We start from the raw sequence: 13,316 nt of genomic DNA, 5'->3' as shown, positions 1-13,316 counted from the left end.
GCTACGCACAAGAGTGGATATTTCGTCTTGACACAATGCAAGTCCATTTGCGGTGAATGTTGGTATATGCCTGCGTTCGAGTCCAGGAGAAGGGCAACATTGGGAGGCGTAAGAAATATGTATACACACGTCTGGCGGTATAAGGGGTGGCGGCGCTGATGGTTAGGTTACATGTCCCGCGGCAGTTGACAGCGAAACGAACTCGCCCCTGTAAGGAGCACATCGGTTATTACGCATGAGTTGGAAGAGAGGATGAGCACCGCTTACTCGTCTACTGAAGATATTGAGTCGTTGACGTACTAGTAGGTATGGATCGTGGCGTGCCTGGAAAAGCAATTTTGGTCAAATGAGAGGACAAATTCAGAAGAGGACGGGATTGCCTCGATGCTGACACAACCTAGCAACCGTGCACGGAACGCGGTGAAACTTAGTCATGGAGGGAACTCACTTATGCGATGGCGTCGTCTATCACTTGCTTAACTCTTTAGGAGGCTGCAATCGCCTGGCTGCCGTCAACCACAGGCCCGGGCGACAGAGACCACACACAGATTACAGTCGAAAAGGGTGCAGCACCTTCTGAGTTGTGCCCGAGCTTCTCGCTATGCATCCGGAAGTATCCTACCCATGCAATACGACAATCAAGAGTCAGAGGAGAGCACTCATGTCCAAGGAGTATTATCTCGGATTCGCTGCACTCAGCAGAAGGGGAGTTCCGCCGGTTGGCATGGCGCAGGTTATTCACGGCCTTTGCTACAGCCTCACATCGTCGTCTGGAGTCTAGAGTTGGGAACATGGCGCGTCCGCTCGCGGCTGCGAGCTTCGGAGCATCGCAGGGAGAGATGAGGTGCCGTAGGAGGGTCCCGGTGCGCATCGCACGGCTGGCTACGTGAGGGGGATCGAGAGCGTTCAAGCGGAGGGCCAAGTAACCCACGCGGTGTTCATGACTCCCGCCATGTTGTACTGTCGATGGGCTTCCCGGAGAATCTGCGGGATAGCGTATCTATACAGGAGTCTCTGCCAGATCTTGCTGGACTCTGAGAACTCTACGCGCCACTTTCCCTGTTTGTCCTAGTCCATACACGTACCGTTCGGGAGCAAGAATATATCGGCGAGGACAGGGACTCGGAGGCATCTAGGTTGCGCCTTCAGTGAACGCAGAATTCCATACAGTTAGATGTTCGGATGATGTTTCGTTGAAAGGGAGGAAGTCTAATGCGGGGCATCTCACTATTCAGGGTGGTGGGAGGTCGACCGACTCGACTCGGTGGAATACACAGGTCTGCTTTCGGTGAATACCGGGATGGGTCGAGTGTGGCTGTACACCTGCTGCGCGCTGCAGCCGCGCTAGTCGGACCCGGCCCCTCTATTCACGGTGAGTATTCGTTTGACTAGGACCCTCCGACGCACTATCCACTGGTACGAACAGGACGACACGCTCGGAGACTCTAGCTGTCCAACATTAGCATATACGTTACGCCCCAGTCTAACAAGTGCCACATTGCGAACAGCACGAATCTCGTAGGACATTATCATGCCGGCAATCACCTGAGGGTTCATAAGAGCACGAGAGCGTCCGGCACTATCCAATCTCTCTCCCTCCTACGCAGATGGTGGCGCGGGAGAGCTTCATAGACTCGTTGAAATAGATTGATTGTGTACAATGCGCCCAATCAGAAACAGCTTTATCACGATATACATACAATTCAACTGAGGGTGCCGCTCTGAGCCCGATGACAACTGGACTCAAACCTTGTGCGACGACTCTGCATCTCGAGTCATGGAACTCTCTAGCTTCTGAATTGTCGAGTTTTCGCGTCGCTCTCTAGTCCCAGCTCGCGGGCCTGCGAGCTGTGCTGCAGACGTTTGAGCTGACCTTGAATCCAGCAGACAGGCGCCTGTTTCTATTCTCTGATATAAACACCCCGCGCGCCGCTCTCGCCCCGAATCTTCATACGAACTTCAGTTACTCTTTCTCACCGATGTCAAACGACAGCGAACGCAAGAAGGCCAACCCTACGCATTGGTATAATGGGCAGTACCTCTTGCAGCGGGAACGTAGTACCGATCCCGCGAATCCAGGATTCAAGCTCACCAAGGCAGCAGAAGAGGCCCAGACAGCAGTACGTGCATTCGTGTCTTCTAACCACTACTACCCATTCATCGTCTCTTCGCGCAGAAATGGGAGATGCTCATTGCCAACAGGAAGCCTACGGAGAACATCACCCCTGAACTCCTCGGTGGCCATGGCAGGTCACCTCCGTTACTGCTATACGGCTGGACGTTCAATCACGACTACTTCCTCGAGTACGCCAAGAGACACAGGCTGACTCTGGAGGTTCCCGAGCAGGCGCGTCAGCGGCTGGGCTGCGCCACAGAGGAATTCAACTTCGCTGACGTCACCGAGGAACACTGTCGAGACGAGCAGTTGCTCAAAGAACTGCGTTCAGCAGCGCGTTTCGTCTCGGTGTGTCACCTAAGGGAGGCATCGGGACTTGCATTCACGATAGGGCGGCCCTTGTCTCTCGAATGGGACAGGATCCTCTACGTGTGGACGAACTACGACATGGCGGAGAGGTACCTCGGTGATGGGCTTTCTCAGAAAGGGAGATTTGAAGAAGCCAAGAAGGTCATGGACGAAGCGATGAACGAATGCCTACCGGATGGGAAGAAGAGCGAGCTACTTTGGTGGTGGTCCTTCGACGACAATGACGTGGTGCGTACTTTGCTTTGAAACGAAGAGATCCATCGATGAGCTGACTCGTGATCTCAGAATGTTCTGACTAGCATAGATTAATTATTCTTAGGCTCGGTGTTGCAGTCCGCCAACATACGCTTTTTTCCCGCTGTCCTGCTTCTGTTCTCCTGTCTGCCTCCGCTATGTTATAGACCGCAGTTGTATGGTTTTCGATGTAGGAATGCATGTGTGTATCGCTGGTCTTTGATCGCGGCCTGGTCCGGGTGGGGTGACAGTACAGAGGCCTCAAACTACTGCGACTGCGTAAGCAATTCGAGGTGTAAACTGAGCGTCGGTAAGAGGGTTTGCGAGGTCCAGGCCCATGTGGGACGGGAGACGATGTTCTGCCTCTAATAGCAGACGACGAATGCAGGGGTCAACCACGTTAAACGTCGAGCCCCGGGTAAGGCTGCACCACACCACTTTCTCTACGCACAGCTGCCACGTTCTGAGCTGACGCATCTTTGGCATCCGCACCCGACGACCCCTATGCACACGGGCGACAGAAACTCAGCTCAAGCTACGGTCTAGCGACAGGAATCTCCTCACAGTCCGCACGTGGGATGGGAGCATGGACTACTGTGCACGGTGCTGCCCCGACTTGTCGTGCCCGTCAACCTCCACCAAGGGTACTCGCTCTGGCCGCCGTGGCGGCGAACATCCCGGGTGCCTTCGTGACCATCGCGGGACCGCGATGGCTAGCTTCGCCGCGGGTAACTTCCCCGAAGGCACGGAGAAACGCAGCGTCCCAGAGGGAACGTACGTATTTGTGCGGCGGCATGCTAGCGGCCCTAGCGAGAGGCTCCTCCATCAGGAGCCCGCGGATGGACTCATGCTAAAGCGAACGCGGAATGCCTTGTGGGACTGAGGTGTGGTTCCCCGCGATGATCGATCGCTTATGTAGTAAATGTGAGTGTGAAGCGTGAGTGCGAGAGACCGCAACAGGGAGGAGGACACGTACGTCTAGGTGACGGACATGCACGCTGTGCCAGCGCATGTGAGGGAGTTCGCCGGCGGCAAGGGTCTCGTTGTAGGCGGCGCCGAACGAGTTGTCGACGATCTTGGAGATATCGTTGTTTGCGAGCTTGTCACATAGCTGTAGGAGATATGCCCGTCGCTGTTAGATCTTCCGGTATCCTGAGTTCCGCGAAGGCTCAGTACTCAGTAGCGAGGTTTGCAAACCTCGTCGTCTGCGGCGCCCGCTCACAGCCGCGGTCGGCGTATCGATGCTTTTCAACCATAAATTCAAGCGGTCGAGGAACCCTTCGTCCCGTTCTTGACTCCCGCGATGTTGTACTTCCGACTTCCGACGGGCGTCCCATAGGTTCAGGAGTTCTCGTATCCTGGATAGAGAGTCTTCGAGATAGCTCTTGCTGAACCCTAACACATCTACAAGCAACTTTCTCTGTTTGTCCTCGTCCATAGACGCACCGTTAGGCAGCAAGATCATATCGGCGAAGACAAGGGACTCGGAGGCACTCCAGTGAACGTAGGATTCCATACAGTTGAATGTTCGGATGATGTTTCGTTGAAAAGCAGGAAGTCTAGTGCTGGGCATCTCACTATCCAGGGTTGTGGGAGGTCGACTTGGAAGGCACAGATCCTCTGCCAGTGCGGCCGCTTTCGGTGAATCCCGGGATGGGTCAAGTGTGGCTGTACACCTGCTGCGCGCCGCTGCAGCCGTGCTAGTCGGAGTCGGACCCCGTTTCTCCCGGCCCCCTCTATTCACGGTGAGCATGTACGCTGAGGATAACTTCATTTCTTCATTTGACCCACTGATTCGTTTACACGCTAGAAAGGTCTAGCTATCCAACATCAGCATATACGTTACGCCCCAGTCCAACAAGTGCCACGTTGCGAACAACACCAATCTCTCTCCCTCCTACGCATGATGTCCGGCGCAAACGGAAGCGGCGAGCTTGACGAGACCAGTTTCCATGGGCCCGAAAGTAGGTCAATGATGCTGCTGGTGTGCTCGTAGCTAATGTCGGCTCAACGACGGTTAGTCAAGGAATACAACATCGATCTCAGTGACAACTATGACAGACCTAAGCGTACATGTAAGCCTGCTCTATAGTAATATCAGATCAGATCACCTCAACGAGTACACACCCAGCCGAGATCAACGAACGGGTGTACGAACGCTACTCCGTTCAACACAGGGAGGACATGGAGAAGCCACATAGCGTCGAGCGGATAAAACTCCCGCTACCCAAGGACCTGTACCCAGGTTTTCGGATAGAGCTGCAGAGCAAGGTGACTGGGGAGATCGGTTTCCAGCTGATCAAGGCGGGGTACACTCGGGCTCAGCGAGTGGAGTTCCTGAAGAGGGAATTCCCGGAAGCGTCGTCGATGAGATTCCCCGCTTTGAGCCTTGTTGACAGAGCGATGGTGAGCCTAACAGACGATCATTTCTTTCTCCACGGCCTGTGGCAAGCATGCCCTGCTCGGCCATCGCTGCCCCCGAAGGTATGGCTCATGCTAAACAACCCGTCTCGGCAGTTTCCTGGCGAGGAGAAGTCGCATCAACGGCCTCATATTCCTATGCCCAACCGTAAGGAGCGCCAAGTGAAGACGACTCTCGTGGACGTGATCGCAAACATACTGAAGAAACAGCACGACTGGATGAAAGCTTTAGTGGGACTCTTTCCGTGCCTTTGGGTGGAGACATCACTCTAATACTGGGACATACAGAGAACTGCGGAATACGTCCATTTGTGGGAGACACCGCATCCGGTGTGGGTCGAATGGAAGAAGAGCGCCACGTACGACCCGATCTGGGTAATTGCTATCCGGAAGACGCTTCCCGACCGCTTCGGAAATTCGCACTACATCCCGGAACTCGAGCTCAGGTTCAACCAAGTTGGCTGACCGCAACTCGAGGTCCCCTCATGGGCCCCTTTATGTCACGCACTTTGTATGTTATGCGTCATTGTCTGAGCCGCTTGTGACTTGTGATGTTCGATAATGTTCGCTATGTGGTATCCCCCTATTGTATATGCCGCAGGGAGCTATTGTCCCCGCTTGCCTTTCGCCTCGGTGCCTTGCTTTAGTCCTCGACCTAAGGAGGCGACAACTCCAATGGAACGCCGATTCAATGGCCTTGACCACAGATTCCATCGGGGTTTCAACCCAGTGCCTGGCGGTCTTGTCTCGTCCGCTGTCGTCATTGCGATAGCGATACGGCCGTGTCATCCGGACAATCCGGGGCCGTGATGTTCGTGCTGTAAGCTCCGACTATAGTACGTGCTCACCGTGTCGAGCTAATTCTCCTTTCCAGATCATTTGGTCAATGAGACTTGTGCCTAAGTACTGGCCGAGTCAGGGGCCCTTCGCTACGGACGACGTCTGTCAGGGATGCATGTCTCCTCAGGTTGCCCTCGTGTTCCCCCACTGTGTGACTGGCTTTGGATCTCGACGAACCAGGTATGGGTGCAAGTTTGCGCCGCTTAGTCTGGATGATACGAAATGCCGCTCTCTACTTGCTCGCTCTCGTCCGCGGCACTAGCTGAATATAAGGAGTGAATCATCACCAGGCTCGCTTTTATACCGCTAAAAGTACCGCCGACATAACGTGGCAGGGAAAGCTGTGACAGTCTGTCGCACTAAAGCTGTAGATCGCTCTCGGTAGCGCACGCTTGGAAGGCCGATGCTCTCGGGAGACCTTGGAGATTCTTGCTCCGAACTCGTCGGTATGTGCATTGTCCTTATGTTTTCCTTGGCACTGACCAAGAGGTGTCATCTTGTCTCAGACTGCAAAGCACTGGGTACGGCTTTAGCATTGTCACATGCCACAACACGTCCAGCCTATCCCTCAGCGAAAGACCGGGGAGCGGCGAGGTCCGGGAACGCTGGTGCGCCAGAAAGGACAGAGCAAGCCTCGTTGCTTTAGTGACCAGTAGGCGAAACAGCTCCACTCACGTCAAGTCCCGGTCATTTCTCTTTGGCCTTCTCTTTTAGACGTCAAGCTAACCTGGACATGATGTTGCAGACGCTCTGAGGCTCGGCCCTATTGTGGGTATCGCTCCGAGGGCAACATCGTCGCGTATAATGCGACTCGCGCATTGGAGAAAACTTTCGCATGGGTCTGTGGTAGACAAGCGAGGACAATGCGTCCCCCCTCCCCCTCGGTATAAAATCGTGAGCGAGGTGAGAGGCGATTCTGCAGTCTTCCGAGCACCACATCCCTCTTGCCAATCTCTCTTCTGCACCGATGACTATTCTGCGTAAGTCTTTGACATCTCTAACGTACTCCGATCGTGCTGTCTCAACATGCTTTCGTTACAGGCGCCGAGATCCCTGACGCTATTGGCGGCCTCGCCGTTGACGGCTCCTTCAAGTGGGATGTCATAGATCCCCGGACGAACATGGCGGGTCTCCGGATTGGGAAGATTATTGACGATGCCGCGTTCCATGCTATGTTCCGGCGTGAAAGTGAACAAGGCAACCTCAAGAATGTCCGGAGTTGGGCACAGTTTGTGCATCATACACTGACGGCTGAGGATCATGTGGTTGGTCTTGACGCTATCAGCGAGGACGTTGCCTACTACGGCGGTCATAGAGCCGAAGCCATCAGAGCGCCTGTGAGTAACCTGTTGTGGTCAAATACCGTTAGCAGTTGGGTTACAGATGCTAAATGCGTTACTACGACTAGATTGCGGCCGACCCTACTGGCGATGTGACCTCGTGGCCTCGGACGGAGCCGACAATGTATAATTCCCTGCATGGGTTACTTTCGGATATCATTGCCACGCAGTGCGTCTGGTACAAGGCGTTCTTCGTACGTGGTCAATGCCGTATGCCATCAGAGTGCCTCTTATACTGATTGACGGTGATCTCGGCAGGAGGGTCCACACGCGGCGGAGAAGCTGAGAAGGGCGTTCGAAGAATCGACATGTGCAGGGTTTAGAAACTGGTACCAGAACCCTACCCTGAATGCGCTCTACATTGTGAGCATCCGCAGGACGCAGCGGGACCCGGCGAGCGGAAAGGTCTACTATTTCCCCGAGCTCGTGATTTGCGTGTAGACAGTCTCGGATTCGTGCGGTTCGAGTCGCTGCCATGTGTGTATGTGTGTAACACCTTCTGTACAGTTGAAGTAGTCTGTGATATGGGATCTTTGATGAGCGGAGAAGGATGTGCGGCTTGTGATCAAAGGTGAGCGCAAGGGAGTGAAATCAATTGTAAGTAGTCAGCAGAGAATCTGAGGTCAAGGTCCGAACCCGACTAGAAAAAGACGCGGTCAAAGCGCTGGTCTCTAGCGACATCTTTCGTCGCCACACGAAGCAATGTAACTCAAGTGTATGTACATACCCACACGCAAACGTTCCGCGTGATATCGTTGATCCAGAGAGTCCAAATCACATAGCGCCCCCACTCGGATCTCTGCTACCGACCCGGCACGGATACATCGCCTTACGTTGACTCGTCGATTTGTTCTCGTTTGCATTCAAGGTTCAAGATGTCAACGCGGCTGATGATGTACCCCAACGTAGTCACAGTATCGGTCGACAACTGTGCCTGAAGTGAGCGCCTGCCGGAACGGTCATGTCGTACAGTTGATCGTCGCGTTCCATGCTTTCCCCGTCTCGCCGTCAGACGCCGCACAGGTGAGTCGTTCTAGTCCATAAAATGCGCTCTGTCCACATCAATCGACACAACCGACATCTTGGGCCTCTTCCAACACTCAAAGTCAACTCGAACCGCTGTCTTCAGCATACCGTTCAAACACAGCAGTGATTATTGCCTTGGCTCCCACCTCTTACCCGATCGCAAGCTCATGCGACATCCGCATTTATGCAGATATTCCCACTACCATTCCGATTATGTCTCAATCCGAGCTGTCCCATTCCGAGCTGGAGTTTACGTCTCCTTTCGAGGCTGTCACCCGCAATCCTCTAACGCTCATCGGGCTTCGCATGCGATGGTTCTCAGGGAAGATACGCGCCAAGCCCAACTGGTGGAAGAAAGTCTACGACTACGAGATCGTAACAAGGTGGCGCAAGGAGATCATCGAGCACGACGCGGTCATGGTCGCACGATTCTGGGGCGGTGACGAGTATTGGAAGACGGGCCGTGGTGAAAAACAGTGGCCGCGGGACAAGATCACCGACGTCCAGCTCAACTACCTCCTCGACGAACTGCGGTACGACGCGAGCCAGTACGACGACCAAACTGGTATCCTTGTGGGCATATATTCCATTCAGGTACTCGATTATAGCTGAGTTTGGCTGTATGCAGGCGACGGCGATCCATAAGGTGCACGAGTCGCGATGTCTGATACCCGCCGATGTCAAGGCATCCCTCGTGCAAGGCGTCTCTGTGCTCGAGGATATCCCAGACGAGGAGAAGGACTGGCATCCGGGGTCAAAGAAGCAAGTACTGGACCTCGTCCATCCATCAATGTACTGCCTGTGTATCGGTCGGTCGCATGTCTACCGTCGCGACCGGGGCCAGGGCGCGCCCACAGTACAGCTCGCGTTAGAGGACTACCTCAGCCACCGCCTAGATTTTCAGAGGTTCTTTTACAACTCTAAGAAGCCGTTCTGCATCTCGCATGACTACCAATGGCTCCCGACGGATTTTGAAGTCTCCGAATCGGGTGAGGTCGAGCCCCTCGCGTAAATCAACAACCTCCATCCTATCGACCACCGCGCCTTGTACCGCACCATATCCTCTGTTCTCTCGCGTTTCATGCCTCTATTCGAAAAGGTGCTGTCAGATGCGGTCAATCCCTGGCCGTACGTTCCAGCCCGCATGATTGGTACGACCACGTCACGGTACCCGAACCAGACTATGACGACTACCCAGCTAACCGACATGCTTACCACAATGCCTACGCTGAGTGGGAGTGGAAGTACCGATGGCCCTCCATTCCTGAACCCGAACTTTCCGTCCCTCCCACTACTACCAGTGCGGACGAGGAGAACAAAATCAAGATCTCGCTCCACGGGCGTACGCTCCAAGTGATCGTCAAGCTCGCGAACATCGTTCTCACCCCAGATAATCCGAAGTACGCCGGCGGCTCGTGGCACGTCGAGGGAATGGCGAACGAGAACATCGTCGCTACGGGCCTCTACTACTACGCGTGCGAGAACATTACTGAGTCACGCCTCGATTTCCGGACGGCGGTTGGCAGACACTGGTTCGTCCCCACTGGTATTTATTGTTGCTTCCTACGGAGATGACGGGATAATGCGTATCTACGGCAAAAAGGCCGACGCAAGACGACGGTAACCATACAGCACGAGGTTGTTTATGGGTTACGCTGAAGGGACTGTTCACTCACAGATCGCAACGCAGTTGTCCAGGGGTTGAAGTGTTCACAAAATCACCTTTTCGTCATGTGCGCCTAGGGTACAAACTGACGGAACCACCAAGATGCGTGTCGCCTCAACCACTTCTAACGCATATATGCAGCCTCACGATGTTAATGGCTGGTGAAGAGGGCCGCTGCTCGAGTAAAGGTTGCGAGCTCAACCTAGGGGCAGGGGAGGAATGGAAGTCGAAGTCAACTTGTTACTGTTATACGGCTGAACGCTCTATCTCGACTACTTCCTCGAGTACGCCAAGAGGCATACGCTAACTCTGACGGTGACGGAGGGAGCTCGTGAGCGGCTAGGCTGCACCACAACTTCGGTGACATCAACGGGGAATACCATCGAGATGCTAAGCTGTTCAACAAATTGTGTGACGCAGCGGAATACGTCTCCGTCGCCCACTTAACACAATCATTTGGACGGTCTACGAAATTCAAGCCCGCGTGGGATGAGAGATGTCTTTCTACCTGTGATGGCCAACGGGTGGATGCAGGTGTCCAGATCGTTAAGATGTAAAACGTTGGACTATACACATTTTGTTATATCAGGCGCATCTCCCGCTCCATTGCAGCCACAGACGGCACAGACGTTGTCGCCATCGCACGCGTTCTACAGTAGTTCGCAGCGCAGTCATCAGGGTGGAAAAGATGGATGCTCGCACATGAAACGTCACGTTAGACAGCAGTAAATACCATCATGTCCGAGGATGCAGTGCGAACACAAGCGCCCCGTTGACATAACCCTCGCCCTTCTTGCATATCCACCGCCCCGCGCGCATCTCTTGTCCCACCCCGGCAACGAGCAGCACTGAAGACGTGCCCGCTTTCACATGCTTCCCGTGGATCTGAGCAAGCGTCTCGGAGTCCCCCTCAGGAGACGTCCACAACGCCGATGTGTAGAAGGCCTGTGGTGGCGAGATGAACTGCAGCGAGTTCACCACACCGAGAGCGAGGAGCGACCCGACAAGCGAGAACGACTTCAGCTTCGCGTCGAGCTTCCATAGTCGGATCTCGCCATTCCATGAACCTAAAAACGACATTCGTGGGACGAGGCACATGACCCCAGCAATGAAGACGACTGACCTGATGCAAACAGGTCTGAGTAGCGCAGACTGCCGAGCGCAGTGATCCAACGAGGTTTCCGGATCGTCTTGATGTCCTCTGCCTCGACCTGTGACAGATCCATTCCGTGTGCGAGCGCCCGCGTAAAAACGGGCTTCTTCCGCTGAGTCGACCATAGGCTTATGGACCTGGGATCCCATACAACATGTAAGCCTTCGTCGTCTCAGGCTTCAGCCGAGGTGAACATACCCGCTATCGCCGCCACTGACGAAAGTCGTCTCGTCAATCAAGGCTACGCACTCCATGCTCCCCTCCACAAACTTCTCCATCGTCGAGTCGATGGCCTTCCCAGCCTTTTTCCTGACCCCGGCGCCACCATCTTCCTCTGCGTCCTCATCCATCATCCCGTCCAGGTCATCATGCCACGTACTCCCGCCCCCGCCTCGGAACACCAGCTGCGTCTCCTCCGGGACCTTCCAGTACCGCACTGTCTTGTCCCGTCCCCCACAGCTCACCGCCGTCTCACCCCGGAGCGCGTCGATAGAGAGGATGGGAGCTTGGTGGCCGAATAGCGTTTCGACGTAGCCCATAGTCGACAGGTCAAACAGCTTGAGCGTCCGGTCGTACGACCCTGAGTAGAGCTGCGTGGGGATCTGTAACGATGGCTGCGCTCTGCGAAACGCGAGGGCCTACAAGTGCGCCAACAAGTCGGTGCATGCACGTAGACAGTCGACTAGTGGCAGAAACGCACCGATATGCAATCCCGGTGGCCGCCAAAGCCCTTCACCCACTCATCCTTTTCGACGTCCCACACGCCGACGCGCCTGTCCTTCCCGCCACTTGCGAGGTACTTCCCGTCCGGGCTCACCGCGAGCGCCCATACTTCGTCCGTGTGTCCCGCGATCTCTCCAGGCGGGGCGCGCGACTTGCCTTTGCCTTTGCCCTTGTTCTCGACGCGGATTTTGTGGTACGCATGCACTTGCTTGCCGGTGTGGAGGTCCCATTTTATGATGGCGCCCTCTTTGCCGGAGGTGAAGAGCCAGCGGCCGTCTTCCGACGCAACGGCGGCGGTCACGGAGAAGCGGTGGGCACGTTTTGTGCGTAGGGATGGGGAGTGTGTTAGGTCAAACTAGCGAGCGACTTCAGTGTCTATTCAAGTTTCATGTAGGGCAGACTCACGCTATCTGCGACGAACAAATGCACTTTCCCGGAGTGTTCCATCACATCTTGTTTGAGTCGCGCAGAGATGAGCTCGCGGTCGATCTCAGCCGCGTCGAACTCGCCATCAGCTTAAAAGGAAAGTCAGCGAGCATCCCTTAGGTGAGCTTCATGCAAGTACACACCTAATGACAAGCCCTGCTTCACGCTATCCAGGTAAAGTTTCGCGAGCCTTAGCCTCTTCTGTGCAGGCGTCTCGTCCTCGTCCTCCTCTCCGCTCTCGTACGCGTTCGGGTCCACATCCGGAGCCCGTAGATCCATGTCATCAATGGCCTCTCGGTCGCCATCGTCCTGCGTCTCATCTGAGAGCTCCTCGTCTGCTGCTGCACGCTTCTTGCTTGCGGTTCCGTTGATGTCGTGTTTCCGGCCCTTTCCCTTCACTCCTCGTGCAGGCTTTTTCGAGGACGATGGGCCGGCATCCTTTGTGCCGGACCGCTTGCGTTTGCGGTTCTTGGAGGTGGCAAAGAAGGAGTCTGGCATAGTGGGAACGGCGAAGACGAGGGACGAGCGCAGGTGTTAAGCGTGCAGAACTTTTGGGCGCCCGCATTTCTGTCGTACCCACGTGTCGCGTGGGCGAATCCGGATTAGGAAGGGGACACGCGACACGAGAGCGCTGGTCCTAGACAGGTTCAAAGACTGAGATTCTGCCTAGAATACGCTACCGTAACGAGAGTACGAGGTCGGGTATAAATACGATACGTACGAGACGCCCGAGTAACAGGGATTACCGAGAAATTGAGTCCATGAGTAATGACAGTCGGTGAACGCATGGTCCAGGTGATGGGAATGAGCAAGCAAGGAGTAGGAGTAAGTAAGCAAGAGGAACGGGATCAGATGGAGGAGGTGCGAGGAGATGATGGGAGTAGGTACGGCGGGATGGAGCGAGAGCGAACGAGCGCCGGGCGCTACATACGCCCTCCGGAAGTCGTGAGTTAAGTAGAACGACTTACCAAAACAGGAAGTGACGCTTAACCGCTGTCAGCG

The 13,316-nt window shown here is 54.9% G+C and overlaps 5 protein-coding genes across 5 annotated transcripts; 4 read left to right on the top strand and 1 right to left on the bottom strand.

Moving 5' to 3' along the window:
- The first annotated feature begins 1,950 nt into the window (after positions 1-1,950).
- DICSQDRAFT_181805 (uncharacterized protein) lies at positions 1,951-4,173 on the top strand. The gene is made up of 5 exons (XM_007367518.1): positions 1,951-2,120; positions 2,177-2,713; positions 2,771-3,221; positions 3,284-3,629; positions 3,696-4,173. Exons 1-3 carry the CDS (start codon positions 1,980-1,982, stop codon positions 2,792-2,794), a joined length of 702 nt encoding a protein of 233 aa, XP_007367580.1. The 5' UTR covers positions 1,951-1,979; the 3' UTR covers positions 2,795-3,221; positions 3,284-3,629; positions 3,696-4,173.
- A 364-nt stretch (positions 4,174-4,537) lies between these two features.
- On the top strand, positions 4,538-5,494 carry DICSQDRAFT_138374 (uncharacterized protein). Its single transcript, XM_007367517.1, has 4 exons — positions 4,538-4,683; positions 4,741-4,794; positions 4,851-5,125; positions 5,237-5,494. Exons 1-4 carry the CDS (start codon positions 4,623-4,625, stop codon positions 5,411-5,413), a joined length of 567 nt encoding a protein of 188 aa, XP_007367579.1. The 5' UTR covers positions 4,538-4,622; the 3' UTR covers positions 5,414-5,494.
- A 1,453-nt stretch (positions 5,495-6,947) lies between these two features.
- On the top strand, positions 6,948-7,761 carry DICSQDRAFT_171818 (uncharacterized protein; the record flags this gene model as incomplete). Its single annotated transcript, XM_007367516.1, has 4 exons — positions 6,948-6,960; positions 7,022-7,317; positions 7,389-7,514; positions 7,579-7,761. The coding sequence occupies 4 exons, from the start codon at positions 6,948-6,950 to the stop codon at positions 7,759-7,761; spliced, it is 618 nt and encodes a 205-aa protein (XP_007367578.1).
- Positions 7,762-8,559: 798 nt separating this feature from the next.
- On the top strand, positions 8,560-9,966 carry DICSQDRAFT_181803 (uncharacterized protein; the record flags this gene model as incomplete). Its single annotated transcript, XM_007367515.1, has 3 exons — positions 8,560-8,919; positions 8,975-9,354; positions 9,486-9,966. 3 exons carry the CDS (start codon positions 8,560-8,562, stop codon positions 9,919-9,921), a joined length of 1,176 nt encoding a protein of 391 aa, XP_007367577.1. The 3' UTR covers positions 9,922-9,966.
- Positions 9,967-10,954: 988 nt separating this feature from the next.
- On the bottom strand, positions 10,955-12,812 carry DICSQDRAFT_34857 (WD40 repeat-like protein; the record flags this gene model as incomplete). The annotated part of the gene is made up of 6 exons (XM_007367514.1): positions 10,955-11,079; positions 11,136-11,302; positions 11,364-11,803; positions 11,866-12,243; positions 12,294-12,403; positions 12,458-12,812. Coding segments are annotated over 6 exons (1,575 nt in total), but the record flags the coding sequence as incomplete, so codon positions are not given.
- Between the last annotated feature and the right edge of the window lie 504 nt (positions 12,813-13,316).

The sequence above is a fragment of the Dichomitus squalens genome (genome assembly GCF_000275845.1).
Source record: "Dichomitus squalens LYAD-421 SS1 unplaced genomic scaffold DICSQscaffold_26, whole genome shotgun sequence".
Taxonomy (NCBI): Eukaryota; Fungi; Basidiomycota; class Agaricomycetes; order Polyporales; family Polyporaceae; genus Dichomitus; species Dichomitus squalens.
Note: the sequence above shows the minus strand (reverse complement) of the source record. Positions and strands in the feature narration are given on the sequence as shown.

Bases quoted from the DNA above. Each gene is read 5' to 3' on its own strand.
- DICSQDRAFT_181805 (XM_007367518.1), top strand. From the start codon at position 1,980: ATGTCAAACGACAGCGAACGCAAGAAGGCCAACCCTACGCATTGGTAT. The intron at 2,121-2,176 runs GTACGTGCATTC...CTCTTCGCGCAG, and splicing joins CAGAAGAGGCCCAGACAGCA to AAATGGGAGATGCTCATTGC. The intron at 2,714-2,770 runs GTGCGTACTTTG...TCGTGATCTCAG, and splicing joins CCTTCGACGACAATGACGTG to AATGTTCTGACTAGCATAGA.
- DICSQDRAFT_138374 (XM_007367517.1), top strand. From the start codon at position 4,623: ATGATGTCCGGCGCAAACGGAAGCGGCGAGCTTGACGAGACCAGTTTC. The intron at 4,684-4,740 runs GTAGGTCAATGA...AACGACGGTTAG, and splicing joins CAGTTTCCATGGGCCCGAAA to TCAAGGAATACAACATCGAT. The intron at 4,795-4,850 runs GTAAGCCTGCTC...GTACACACCCAG, and splicing joins TGACAGACCTAAGCGTACAT to CCGAGATCAACGAACGGGTG.